At 41.5% G+C, this 14,673-nt stretch overlaps 1 protein-coding gene across 1 annotated transcript; it reads left to right on the top strand.

Moving 5' to 3' along the window:
- Positions 1–750: 750 nt before the first annotated feature.
- LOC102783352 (plastin-3-like) lies at positions 751–12,221 on the top strand. The gene is made up of 16 exons (XM_006781892.3): positions 751–815; positions 3,794–3,880; positions 5,137–5,288; positions 5,531–5,660; positions 5,789–5,921; positions 6,001–6,082; positions 6,160–6,325; positions 7,103–7,242; positions 8,719–8,814; positions 9,065–9,251; positions 9,338–9,416; positions 9,507–9,621; positions 10,239–10,372; positions 10,608–10,731; positions 10,907–11,031; positions 11,195–12,221. The coding sequence occupies exons 2-16, from the start codon at positions 3,820–3,822 to the stop codon at positions 11,325–11,327; spliced, it is 1,857 nt and encodes a 618-aa protein (XP_006781955.1). The 5' UTR covers positions 751–815; positions 3,794–3,819; the 3' UTR covers positions 11,328–12,221.
- Positions 12,222–14,673: the final 2,452 nt, after the last annotated feature.

Consider the following 14,673-nt stretch of genomic DNA (forward strand, 5'->3'; position numbering starts at 1 on the left):
TGCTCAGTTTGAGTTTCTTTTCAAATAAATACTCCCACATATTAGCTTAATTTTTCCGTGTGAAATATGCGAACCAGTGAGGAACATTTGCACTATTAAAAGCTTAAAAGTATCCTTTGAAGGCAACATGCTGCCTTTCACAACCTAGTGCTTACCTTTGTTTACATGTTTACATGTACAATATATTGATATATGTTTTCATTTAAATAATCTAGAAATTTTTCTTACTCTACCGTTAAACATACCAAAAATTCCCTTAAAAGGTTGTAAGTGGCTGTTAAATAAGTTATCAAAGCTGTGAAAAGATGCCAGATATGAGACCTGCTTCCAGATGGATTATAGTTAGTGTTAATGTAAATAGGCTAAAAATGTTAGAACTACTTACATTAGTTTATATAAAATGTACTTCAAGTCTGCCCATCAAAGAGTTTATTGTTTGAAGTTGATGAACACAAGCTATTAATGCTAATTAAGCTACTGTTAGTGTTACTGCAGTTTATTTGTTTAGCATTACATATCAGTTGGACATAAGTGAGTCTTCGTCTTTCTCTCTGTTTCATTAGTGCAGAACTTTATGTTCTTGGTAAATTTCGCCATTGTCTCCGAAGAACACCACAGACAGTGTTTTCTTCTGTTTGGTGCTCAAACATGACCGCGGGCATGAGGAGGAGGCTTGGTTAAGGGAAAGGGTGGCGCCGAGGGGGCGGAGCGGCTCCCTTCTCCGGGCGGCGTCAGCAGAAGAAAACGGGACAGAGGGGCAGAGGGAGGCCGACAGAGAGATTGGTTTCACCGGGTGATTTTGCCCCATCCTACAGGTAAGCACAATGAGAGTTTCAGGGCGTTTTCTCGTGACTAATGACAGGAGGTAAAGACTTTTATGCATCGGAAGAAAACAATTTAAAACTCACTGCGACGCATCAGCTGTCCATTCATTCATTTAGAAATCACATTTTACAGCTTATGTGGGGATGCTTGTAGAGACTGTATTCAATGATATTTAAACATACGCTAAAATACGCAGTATTTGTGGGTTAGATGGCTCATGGTATGCACACATGGTAGTTAAGCAAAATGTCACCTTGTGTATTACTTTTATTCTTATTTCATGACTTTGTCTTCTTGGAATACTATACAACTTCTAAGTTGCATATATTATTACAGCCTATTGTGCGTTACTTGCAGCCTGTCTGATAAAACTCCCACTCAGGCTTCAGTCACACCATTAATAGTCGTGAAAGTGTCTTTTTCTCTCAGTGAGTGCTAGAATGTGATTGACAGATGGTGCAGCAGCAGCGGCTGGACATCGTCACACTGAGCATGTGTCAGGCTTTATAAGCTATAAACATCATTCATGTGCACGGGCTCTGCCTAATCTAAATCTGCAGTACAAATTGCATGCAGACAGCCAAACTTTTACAGTGGGCTCCAGTGCTGCAGTGCTGTTCAGTCAATGTCACGTCTCACAACAGAGGGGCAATTTTGAGGTGGTCGGTTTGTCCAAATCATAGTCATCCTCCCTCCCCCCCCCCCCCCCCCCCCCCCCCCCACACACACACACACACACACAGACACAAACACAAACACTAATAATAATACTCATAAAAGGATTTGGATTTATTGGCAAGGACACGTCCATCTGAAGGTCTGATCTTCCTAAAGCAGTGACACCTGGTGGCGGCATGATATGTACATTTCCTATAAAACTGAGTATTGTGAAAGAGTTGCTGCACAATTAAAATGTTTAGATCATAATACAATATTTTTGAAATAATCCGAATCACATTTTTTGCCTTTAAAAGCTTAAAAACCTGTGAAATCTAGCTTGTAAAATCAACATTAAAAAACAGCAACACTTTTTAAATACCTCTATGCTGTTTGCACCAGTTCAAAGCAGTAGTATAATGTTCACATATTTGGGCTGGTTTGCATTAGGAGAGATGCTTTTCCTTTCTTTATTCAAATAACCGTGGGTATAGCTAACTGCCGTCTGATCACCACTGTTGTCTTCTTAACAGAGTACATGGGAGGGGCATTTTTGTTTCTAGTTTTTATAGATATTAGAAGGCTTGTATTCAAGTGCCTGTATCCATGTGTATCTGGTTGAGAAACCACTGTTTGCATATTCACGCTCAGCTTTGCCTGTTAATTTGTTTGTCATGCTGTAACATGATCAGGGTGCATGAGAGATTTTTTCAAGAGATGCAGCCCTAATACGAGCTCAGTTTTTGGAAAAAAAAACCTTATTGAGTGAGAAAACTGTTAAAACTCATTTATTATATAAATATTTTTTAATAAGTGTATTAATATAAATATGTATTTGTATGCATGTAATTCATTTCTAGTTCAATTTTTGTTATTACCGCAGCTCACCTGCAGTACCTGCGTGGTCCACCAGGGCCCCACACTTTGATAGTCACTGGCCTATTGGATGGCTGTACGAAATGATCCCTAATAACATTTAATATTTTTGGTATCATTGCTGGAAAATTTGACATTGAAAATGGAAATTGGTGCCAGCTGCATATTTGGAGCCGCTCTGCTGGACAACCTGTGTCATTACACCAAGCTTCTTTTCTTCTATTTACAGCTGCTTTCAATAATGATATTAGTGTATGGCTATTATACCACTCAGGCTCTATGCTGTAATGTACACTCACCTGCCATTTCATTAGTTACACCTTTTAAGTACTGAGTTGGACCCCCTTTAACCTTCAAAGCTGCCTTTATTCTTTATGGCATAGATTCAACAAGGTGCTGGAAGCGTGCCTCAGAGATTTTGGTCCATATAATAATGGATTGCATTTATATAGCGCTTTTCGGAGCCCTCAAAGCGCTGCCTGGGGCAGACTGACAGAAGCGAGGCTGCCATACCCCTCTGGCCATCACCAGTAGGCGGCAGGTGAAGTGTCTTGCCCAAGGACACAACGACCGAGACTGTCTGAGCCGGGGCTCGAACCGGCAACCTTCCGGTTATAAGACAAACTGCCAACTCTTTGAGCCACGATCGCCCCTGTAATTATTATATTGACACGATAACATCACACAGTTGCTGCAGATTTGTTGGCTGCACATCCATGATGCAAATTTCTCATTCCATCATGTCCCAGAGGTCCTCTTTAGCACTGAGATCTGGTGACTGTGCAGGCCATTTGCATACAGGGAACTGAGACAAAGTCCTTTTGAGATGGTGTTTAAATGATGTTCGGTTAGTACTAAGAGGCCTAAAGTATGGCAACAAAGAACAGGTGCACTTGAGGAACTGGCCAGTGAATGCCCGTGGCGTCTGTTTTATTCTTTTAGAAGATTTTAGCAATGATAGGCTGGTGTAATTACAGCTCTAAAGAGCCCTGCCTGTGATAGCTCAAGCTACTGACTTCTTCCTAACTTAGTTATCAGAGTTTTGCTGTGTGAGACCTGCAGCTGGCTCCAGGTTGAGAGAAGCATTTAACAGTAAATGCAGAAATAATGAGTAATACAGTAATACAACTGTCTGTATGTCATATTGAGACATACTGATTTATTCAAGAGCAGCCATGTATCTGAAACTAAGCGCTATCACGGAAAGCTGGGAAATGCTATTCCAACCAGCAGTAATGTAATCACTGAGATAAATCTGCACTGCTAAAAACAAAATTATTGGCGCAGGGTGACTGAAGCACTGCAGCCAGTTCAGTCACAATGCATGCATAAGGAATCTGCATTTAAAAGCCTTTTATGGTCATTACTCCTGATGCTCTGTGCGACGTGTCCGGAGTTGGTACGCAGCACTTACATGCATCATTTGCCTGTGTAGGTGTCAGGTGTCTCACAGGTGTCGGAATGTCAAAGTCTTTCAGTGCCGAGGAGATGGCGGAGATAAGGGAGGCCTTTAACAAAGTGGGTGAGTAAAAATGTGTGTGTTTGTGTGTGTGCGTTCACATTGCAGAAATCTATGAATTATTTTTGACTGTGTGATGTACATGACTGTGAAAAGTGCCTCTTTGTGCACGCCTGTGTACGTGTGCAGGATCTGGCAGACAGAAGCTTTGATACGCCTACGTTCCCATTATTGTCTAATGCAGCGATCCCCAACCCCCGGGCCACGGACCGTTAGCGGGCCGCGAGAGTTGAAGCTCGGGTGTAAATTGATGATTTTCAGGGTTTTTAACGCTAACTCGGTTTCACTGGGTCTTTTTTCCCATTTTTTTGGTACCAGGCCGCACAGAAAAAATAAAAAACTTACTAGTGCACAATCACCTGTTTTTGCTTTTAAAAGAGTCTGAGTTCTACTTCCCATTCACAAAAGACCCACGAACTGCTTTAAAAGCTTTAAAAGTATGTTTGAGACATCAACTACTTTGGATAAAAGTCATGGCAGAATATCCCAAGATTGCCACAACAGCACACACACACTATCTGTGTGAAGCGGGGTTTTCTGCAGTTCCAGCTACCAAAACAAAATTGCGGAGCAGGCTGAGCATAAACAACACACTTCAGGTGTCATTGTCTCCCCTCTCATTGATTTAGCGTTATGGTGAATTATATATTTTCATGTACTTTATATATGTTTTGTAGTCGTGTGTCTTATTTTGAAAGAAATATTTACGCATTACCATAGCGACCAGAGAGCATTAAGGGGCAGAGAGGAGGATGTTACTCTCAATGTTGTTGGTGCATTTCAGGAGGACGCTGCTATTAAAGTTACACAATTACACAGTGAATTGTCTTATTATTAATAAATTTACAAAATAACACAGTTTTTGTCTTGGTCGTATCATTTTATTTGGTTGTATTTATCCGCGACACCTTAAAGGCCGGTCCGTGAAAATATTGTCTGACATTAAACCATCCATGGAGGAAAAAAGAACCGCTGCACTAAAGGAGCAATTCAGCAAATTTTACTCCAGAAAAGTCGGAACACTGTGTAACGTGTAAGAAGAGAAAAGAATGCCATGATTTGCACATCATTTCAATGGAAAATACTACAAAGTAAACATAAGCTGAGACTTTAGGGCACTGACTCTTAGCATGTCACAATGGCAGCACTTTAAATCTCGCCCTGCATATCTGGAAAACTGTAAATAAAGAAATAAAGAGTAGAAGTTTAAGCTTAAGTAAAGTTCTCTTTCATTTCCTATCTCGACACACCACGTGTAGATGCGGATGGCAATGGGTACATCTCCTCCACCGAACTTGGTAATCTCTTCCGAGAGGTTGGCTGTCCTGTCCCCGGATATCAGCTCAGACAACTCCTCCAGAAGCTGGACCTGAACAACGACAGCAAAATTGAATTATCAGAGTTCGAGGCTGTAGGTAACACTAGTTAACTAACTGTAGTAATTCACAGCTTTACTAACAGTTTACTCACAGCAGCCAAAAAAGTAAACATGTTACATAAAAATCTGTTTATATACTAATGTACTGTAAAGAAAGGCAAACTACCATAACATATTAGGTGATAAATGACTCATATTGGTTATTATCTTGACAAATATACAGTAACCATGGTTTAATTGTCTGTAAGTTAGCGTGTGTTTGCATATATATTCAGCTCTTTAAGGAACTCAAGGACGACCGCATAGCCCAGAGTTTCAGGAAAGCTCTCAACAAGAAAGAAGGCATTGTAGCCATCGGGGGCACCAGCGAGCTCTCAAGTGCAGGAACTCAACATTCGATCTCTGGTTAGTAACGGCATATATAATATGTGTGATGTCACCGCCCAGAGGAGTCAGAGAACTCTCTGATCAAACAGCCTCAGGTGTTAGTCGTTGCAGAAACAGATCTGACACTTGGCTATGTCGTATTTCAGAGCAGGAGCGCTTCGCCTTTGCCAACTACCTCAACTCGGCTTTGGAGAAGGATCCCGACTGTCAGCACGTTCTCCCCATCAACCCCAACACCGAGGATCTGTTTAAAGCTGTCGGAGATGGCATCATGCTCTGGTAAAGCAGTTTTCTTTAGACGCTGTTTGTCACGTTCAGGCAGTGCGCTAAGATGCTTCCCTCACGCTCACTGTTTCAGTAAACTCATCAACCTCTCTGTGCCTGACACCATCGACGAGAGAACCATCAACAAAAAGAAACTGACTCCTTTCACCAAACAGGTCAGTTGGTTCCCTTTCACATCTTAATCGCGTGCTGGCTTAATGCGATTTAACCCCTGACCCTTCATATCCTACAGGAGAATCTGAACTTGGCTCTGAATTCTGCTTCAGCCATCGGGTGCCAGGTCGTCAACATCGGAGCTCAAGATCTGAAGGAGGGGAAACCTCATCTAGTGCTCGGGCTCCTCTGGCAAATTATCAAGATAGGGCTGTTTGCCGATATCGAGCTGAGCCGCAATGAAGGTGGAGCACAGATAGATTTGCAGATAGATTTGTCTGTGGAGAGGGAATTTTGCAAACATGCAAACAGTAAAACACAATTTAAAGGGGACCCATTATTTGTTTTCCTATATTTTCTATCATTTCACTTCCTGGCCACAAAAAAGTGACTCACTGTAAAATGTCACATTGAACCGCCTTTAGCTCTTCACTAAGCTTGTGCAGTGTCACTACATTTACTTCTACATTTACATTTACTTCCAAAGCTGCACTGACTTTTTTGACAAAATCTGAACCCTCTTTGACAGTTTGAGCCCAGTGAATCCTGGCTTTGTCATCCTGAACTGACTGAAGCAGGCCCAGATTATAACACTGTCCCCACACGCTCGTACAGTAGACACATACCGTACACATGTACAGGATGTGTCTGTGTGTTAATGGAAGGCTCCTACCTATTTGCTTAGTTAGAACCAGGTGGTGATGGGTTTCCTGTCCAGGCTGTATATATATACAATTAGACCGATGGCTGAACTTTCAGATAATGAGTTTATTTAATTCCTGTCTTCAGCGCGCTCCGTTTCAGACAGTTTTTTCGACTCTTGGCTCATTTCACTGTTCAGACCTTCTGTTTGTAAGGAGCAGCCAATCAGAAGAGGAGCTGAAATGACAGTAGACGAACTATAGCAGATAAAAACAGGAGAGTCCCAGGATCAGAACATGAAAGTTTATATAGCAGTTGTCCTTTAAATACATGCTGGAGTTTAGTTTAGGCACCAGAGTCATTCCTCTCTCTCTGTATAGCTATTGCAGCGTTGCTAGAGGAAGGTGAGAGTCTGGAGCAACTGATGAAGCTCAGTCCTGAAGAGCTGCTGCTCCGCTGGGTCAATTTCCATTTAAAGAAAGTCGGGATGAAGATATCAAACTTTTCTGCTGATGTTAAGGTAAGAAAATGTAACCAGTCGCTTCACTGTTTGCTATCAGAAACTGAATCCTTATTTGATCTTTTACAGATGTTGGGTCACAATTTAAAAAAATCACATTCTCCTCAGGGTAATATGCCTGTGACAGTATAAACACTTCATTCATGGGTTGTAGCTCTGACTTACGGGCGTTTGAATAGTTGCTTAGATTAAGGTCGCCGGTTCGATCCCTGGGCTCTCTGTCCTGCTCGTTGTGTCCTTGGGCAAGACACTTTACCCTGCCGCCTACTGGTGTTGGCCAGAGGGGCCGATGGCGCGATATGGCAGCCTTGCTTCTGTCAGTCTGCCCCAGGGCAGCTGTGGCTACAACCGTAGCTTGCCTCCACCAGTGTGTGAATGCGAGAGTGAATGAATAGTGGCATTGTAAAGCGCTTTGGGTGCCTTGAAAAGCGCTATATAAATCCAATCCATTATTATTATTATTATTATTAAACATTAAACTAGAATATTTAAATGATGAGGGCAGAATATGCACAAATAGTCCCTGTGAAACAGAAGAACGTTTCACAGAAGATCTGTTTGAGTTCACATATCTGATATGGTCATGTCAGGCTAAACACAGCTACCTGCTTTTCTCTGAACTTTCTCTTCATGAGGGACAGCCAATCAGAGGGAAGCTGGCTAAAGGGGAGGGACGCTTTAAAGACAGAGGATAGTTTGTTTCAGGTAGAGGATGAACTGATTGTCTCCACCAAAGCCCAGCATGAGCAAAATAATTATAGGTCAAATTAAATAGATCAGCGGTCCCCAACCCCCAGAGTCGTTTGGTACTGGGGCGCAAGAGTTGAGGCTCGGGTGTGAAATTTATGGTTTTTGGGTTTTTTATCGTTATTTTGTATCGTATTTATCGTTAACTCAGTTTTCCAGGGTCTTTTCCCGTTTGTTATGACTAAATCTTCTTTTTTTGGTACTGGTGCTGCTTTCATTTTGTAGTGCTTATCCGCGACACCTTATCCGCAACATAAACTGGTCCGTGGTGCAAAAAAGGTTGGGGACGGCTGAAATAGATGTTCAGTAAAATATTAAAAAGCAAAGGCAGGTTGGCTTTGCAGTTGGCTGCAATTAACTGTATTCTGCTTTCATATAAAAATTTGTAAATGCACTTTTATTTTTGCACACATTTACACACATTAAACACACATTTACATTTATTTTGCATGAGTATTGTGACATATTGCAACAACACATAATGCTATTGAAATCAACCCTGAATAAATGAATAAATGTCACTCAAAATGCATGTTTATTCTCAAAATGCTGACTTTAACTAATCAAACTACGCTAAGTACAAGTAGAATATAAATATTACATTTAATTGAATTTTACTCCTTCATGTTTGTTGACGGTGAAGAATCTTTTTTTTAGCGCTGGGAATAAACATGAGTGCAGTCTGACACGGGTCTGTCTCTGCCTTTGTGCACTTCTGTTCCCACGCAGGACTCCAAGGCCTACTTCCACCTGCTCGAGCAGATCGCCCCAGATGGCAGCAAAGAGGATGTTCCCCATGTTAACATTGAAATGAGCGGTCTATATGTGAGTTTGCTTGAAAGGCAGTGTGTCGTTTGCCTTGTAGATTCTTTGTTTGTAGTGCTGTTCTAGTCAGGCCTAACCCTGCATACACACTCTGCATACACACACACAGTAGAAAAATGCCCCAGTGATGTCAGAGAAAATGGTTCAATTTCTTTATTTGAACACTTGAAAATAGAACTAATACAGAGGATGAATCTGTCATTTAAATACATGCATATCACACACCTCTGTGCCTGTTTGTGTTTTACAGGAGCAGGATCTGGTAAAGAGAGCAGAGTGCATGCTGCAGCAGGCCAACCGTCTGGGCTGCAGGCAGTTTGTCACTGCCACCGATGTCGTGAGTGGAAACTCTAAGCTCAACATGGCCTTCGTGGCGACCCTCTTCAACAAACACCCGGCTCTCACTAAACCAGAGAACCAAGAGTGGATTGTGGAGAGTAAGCATGGATGAGCATGTACTTTCTCGCTCCTGTAGTCGCTGAGGTAAGATCCTGTGGCTGACTCTATCTTTCGCGATCTCCAGGTGAGACCAGGGAGGAGAGAACTTTCAGGAACTGGATGAACTCTCTCGGCGTCTCTCCAAATGTTCATCATATCTATGGGTCAGTGTGCGATCTGTACCGTTTAGCAACACTCTGATATGTAGTTTACATGTGCATGTTCACCTCACACGCCACTGTGTGTGTGTACAGTGATCTGCAGGATGCCATAGTGATTCTGCAGCTTTATGAAAAGATTAAGGTTCCAGTGGAATGGGACAGAGTCAATCGCCCTCCATTCAAAGCAGGAGGAGGCCACTTAAAAAAGGTAAATACACAAACTGCTTCATTCAAAGAACAGTTTTTAATAAAAGATGTTCACGTGGAAACGACACATACACATTTAATGGGTGTGTATGATGCTCATTTCCAGCTCCATATATTTATGCCTTAGATTGGGTCTTGGTGGAGCACCTTGTTTTGTTTCACACTCGACACACATTCTTCCCGTCTCTTTAAGACAACTGTTTTCTTATTGGCTGCTGTCTTAGTGTTTAGATCAGCCTGAAAGCTGAACTTATGACTCGTGAAATATATTAAAAAATGTTGCAATGTGTAAAACGTTAGTAAAAACAGAATGTATCCAGAATGTATCCATCCATCAACAACATTAACAAATCTTATAAATCCATATTTTACTCACAGTAGAATTTAGAAAAAACTGCATCTACAGATTGACCTTTTTAGTATTATTATTTAAAATGGTAATCTACTCTTTCTAAACATTTGATATGTTTTCTACTATAAATTAAATATGGCTTTTGAAATTTGCAATGTTTTGTTTGTGTGCGTGTAAAAACTAGCATTCCCAAAAAAAGTTGGGACAGTGTATAAAGTGTAAACAACAAGTTGCAGATTCCAAAAATGTCTTTGTTTGCACTGCAGATTGAAAACTGTAACTACGCCGTGCAGCTGGGGAAGCAAAGAGCCGGGTTTGTCCTGGTGGGGATTGGTGGACAGGACCTGTACGACGGAAATGCTACTCTAACCCTGGCACTGGTGTGGCAGCTGATGAGGAGGTGATTTTCTTTTGATTCCTATGTTGGGTTTGCACTACAGTCGAGGACAGATAGGGGGTGCTGCTGTTTCAGGATGGAAACCGAAAAAGTCAGAACTCTCTCACCAAGTTCATTGAGTTTAATGCACTGAGCTGTTATGATGAGACACATCGTTGCACTGATGATTAAAAACACCGGGGCTTATGGGAAATATAGTGCTCAGTAATGAGGCTAATATTCTCACATCCACATGCAGGTACACGTTAAATGTCCTCAAAGACCTTGGACATGGAGAAGTTGCTGGAGATGATGTGATCATTTCCTGGGTTGACAAAACTTTGTCTGGCGCTGGCAAGACTTCCTCTATAAATAGCTTCAAGGTAAAAAGTTACACTTTGCCAGAGAAAGTATGCATTCATTACACAAACTAGCCAATTACTAGTGTAATGTCAGATATTCTCACATGTATATTCTGTTTTGTCATTGTGGATTATTGCTTGTGAAGAGTGAAAGGCCAGCTGTGGACGCGTGATGCTTGTGTGCTCTTCTGTTTAGGACAAAATAATCAGTAGCAGTCTGCCAGTTCTCGACCTGATTGATGCCATCCAGCCGCAGAGTGTCAACTTTGAGCTGGTTAAAAAGGGACGTCTGTCAGACGAAGACAAACTGAACAATGCCAAGTAATCACCTCTGCTGCTCTGTTTGTTTCCAGTAGTTACTGGGCTTTTGTATTTCATTACATTGCTATCTAGAACCTTAGCTGGCAGTGGGGCATTCTGATTATTACATCAACGTTGTGATGATCAGGTGATACGCTCTAATTACCATCCTTCCTTTCTCCAGGTATGCCATCTCCATGGCGAGGAAGATTGGTGCCAAAGTCTATGCCCTGCCTGAAGACCTGGTAGAGGTCAACCCCAAAATGGTGATGACCATCTTCGCCTGCCTGATGGGGAGAGGGATGAAGAAAGCTTAAAGGAGACACGCTTGCACCTAAAGACAAACAGACACAAGTGTAGTGGGCATAGATGTACTGTGTTGTTGTTTTATGTGGTTATTCTGAGCTAACCAAAACAGAGTGAATCCAATCTGAGTGTAAACAGTAAAGTGCAGTAAAGTGGGACTTCTTTAACGGCTACATGATATAAAGGTTGAGGTTTGGTTTGGGGCTTTTCTTTGGATCTCATTTTTACGATCGTTTACGAGGTGATCATCGTCTGTGCTGCGTGCTGAGATGAATCTAATAGAGCGCTGACTATCACAGGGTCTGAGCCATGCATGCTAGGACTGTGCGAAGGGGAAACCTGTTAAGAAAATATGAAATTGTGTCTTTATGTTTGTCTTTAAGTTATGACACGTGGCAAATATTCAAAAACAACTACTTCACATGTCACATAGAAGCACCTATTGCTGCCTCTCCTCCATTCCTGAACATATTTAACATTTTCTCAGCTGCTTTTTCCTCTCAACTTCCCATGTGTCCGTTATTGTTCTCGAGCCATAAGAATCTTTCATGTATATGACCAAAGCTGTGCTACATTATAGGCAGATAATATATTCACAGAATATAAAACTGAAACCTGTTTTAACCTTCAATGTCTATTAAATGCTTTGACTAGGATTTTTAACCCAGAACAGCACATCTGTAGTGCTTTTTTCTAGCATTGACACTTTGTCTGTAGACGGTCTGTTCCAGCATAACACTTGAATTCAGTAGCTCTGCTTTTGCTGCCATGATGACTGCAATAAACAACCTCAAAGGTTTAGTCCCGGATGAATTTAAAGTCATGCGAGCAATACTTTCAATGTGTTGTGTGCACAATTACGTCTGTTATGGTAAACCATAAAATCTTTTTTCATATATTATCTAGTTTTGTGTTCTGTGTGATTTGTTCTGTTGGCGTTTCAAGCATGTTATTGCAACAACCACACATTTACTTACTGAACAGAACCAATAGCAGTCATTCATTTCCATTTCCTTAAATATTATTATTGAGATTTTGCTTCCATCACGTAGCAAATAGCACGATGTTATATTTATTTGTATTTAGCAATTAAAGACTGTTTTACATTTAATTGATGGCACAGCTGAGGCTACTCTGAATTTTCTTGGTCTACTGAAACAAGATATCATGGATAAATGTAAGTTTAATTTCTAAGAGCACTCAGAGTCCTGACAGGGACTTGAAAGAGAGAGCAGATTTCTCCTGTATTGGCTTCCCTTCATTGGCTTCCTGTTAAATCCAGAATTATAAAATCCTGCTCCTCACATACAAGGTCTTAAATAATCAGGTCCCATCTTATCTTAATGACCTTGTAGTACCATATCACCCTATTAGAGCACTTCGCTCTCGCACTGCAGGTCTACTTGTTGTTCCTAGAGTATCTAAAAGTAGAATGGGAGGGAGATCCTTCAGTTTTCAGGCCCCTCTTCTGTGGAACCAGCTTTAACTTTGGATTCAGGAGACAGACACTATCTCTACTTAAGATTCAAACTTTCCTTTTTGCTAAAGCATATAGGTAGGGCTGGATCAGGTGACCCTGAATCCTCCCTTAGTTATGCTGTAATAGACTTAGGCTGCCGGGGATTCCCATGATGCATTGAGTTTTTCCTTTCCAGTCACCTTTCTCACTCACTATGTGTTAATAGACCTCTCTGCATTGAATCATATCTGTTATTAATCTCTGTCTCTCTTCCACAGCATGTCTTTATCCTGTCTTCCTTCTCTCACCCCAACCAATCACAGCAGATGGCCCCGCCCCTCCCTGAGCCTGGTTCTGCTGGAGGTTTCTTCCTGTTAAAAGGGAGTTTTTCCTTCCCACTGTCGCCAAAGTGCTTGCTCATAGGGGTCATATGATTGTTGGGTTTTTCTCTGTATCTATTATTGTACGATCTACTGTACAATATAAAGCGCCTCGAGGCGACTGCTGTTGTGATTTGGCGCTGTATGGTAAATGGCCTGTATTTGTATAGCGCTTTACACATCCAGTCATCCACCCATTCACACACTATATAACTAAAATTGAATTGAATTGAATTATACATACCAGTCATTTCTTTTGTGTATGTGTGTGTGCTGCTTAAGTATTACATCAAAGAGTTGGCTTTAACTTCAGTCAGTCTGCTCAGCAATCAGCAGCAGGTTAATCCAAATCTTCTACTGGATCGGGGGGTGGACTCATGCTCGAGAAACTTTGAGATGATCTGAGCTCTGTTGATCGTTATCTGAAGATGCATACACTGTGGTCATAAAGGGATGGACATGGTCAGCAACAGTACTCGGGTAGGCTGTGCCATTTATGCTCAATACTCCCAAAGTGTGCCAAGAAAGCATCAGCCCACACGTTACACCACCACTACCTGCCAGAAGCACTGATAGAAGGCAGCATGAAGGTGCTGCAAATAAGAACACTCATCAGAGCAGGCAACCCTTTTCCAATCTACTGTTGTCCAGTTTTGGTGAGCATGTGTGAAATGTGGCATCAATGTACTGTTTTTACCTGACAGGAGCGGCAGCTGGTGTGTATTTTGCTGCTGTCGCCCATCTGCTTACACTGTTGCCCATTCAGAGGTGCTCTTCTGCATGGCTTGGTTGTTTTTGAGTTACTGTTGCCCTCCTGTCAGCTTGAAGCTGGCCGTCTCCTCTGACTGCTGGGATCCACAAGTTATTTTTGCCAGAAGAACTGCTGCACACTGCATATTTCCTCTTCTCTCTGTAAACACTAGAGAGAGTTGTGTGGGAAAATCCCAGCAGATCACAGACCAGCCTGTGTGATACCATCAACCACGCCACATTTAAAGTTGTTTAAATCCCTTTTCTTCCTCATTCTGATGCTCAAACCGAACTTCAGTGTGTTTCCTGCACAATCATGCCAAAAATTCATTGGGTTGCTGCCCTGTGATTGGCTGATTAGATTCACATTAGCCAATAGTTGAACAGTTGGTCCTAAGAAAGTGGCCATTTTACTTATTTTTATATTTAGGACTCAAGGACTCAAGAAGTTTATTGTCATTTCATATGGTGTTACCCAGCCTGAAACAAAATGCTGTTTCTCACCAGCCTCTACAGTGCAATAAGCAATGCAGTTTAAAATGAATAAATACAGTTTAAAAGAATAAGTTTAAAAAAAGAGCAGCAAAAAAAGGCATAAATAGCATAAGATCTAAGTTCTAAAACAAACTCCAGTCACATTAGTTTGGGTAGACAGCAGCAGTCCTGTCACAGAAGTCCTTTCACAGATTTAATAATATGATTGCAAATTATTTCCATAAACTTTGCAGAAACTATCAGGACGCGGTTACGGCTGGCTTGTAAGGCTGG

This window comes from Neolamprologus brichardi, chromosome 2 (genome assembly GCF_056152115.1).
Source record: "Neolamprologus brichardi isolate AB-2024 chromosome 2, ASM5615211v1, whole genome shotgun sequence".
In the NCBI taxonomy this organism is placed as follows: Eukaryota; Metazoa; Chordata; class Actinopteri; order Cichliformes; family Cichlidae; genus Neolamprologus; species Neolamprologus brichardi.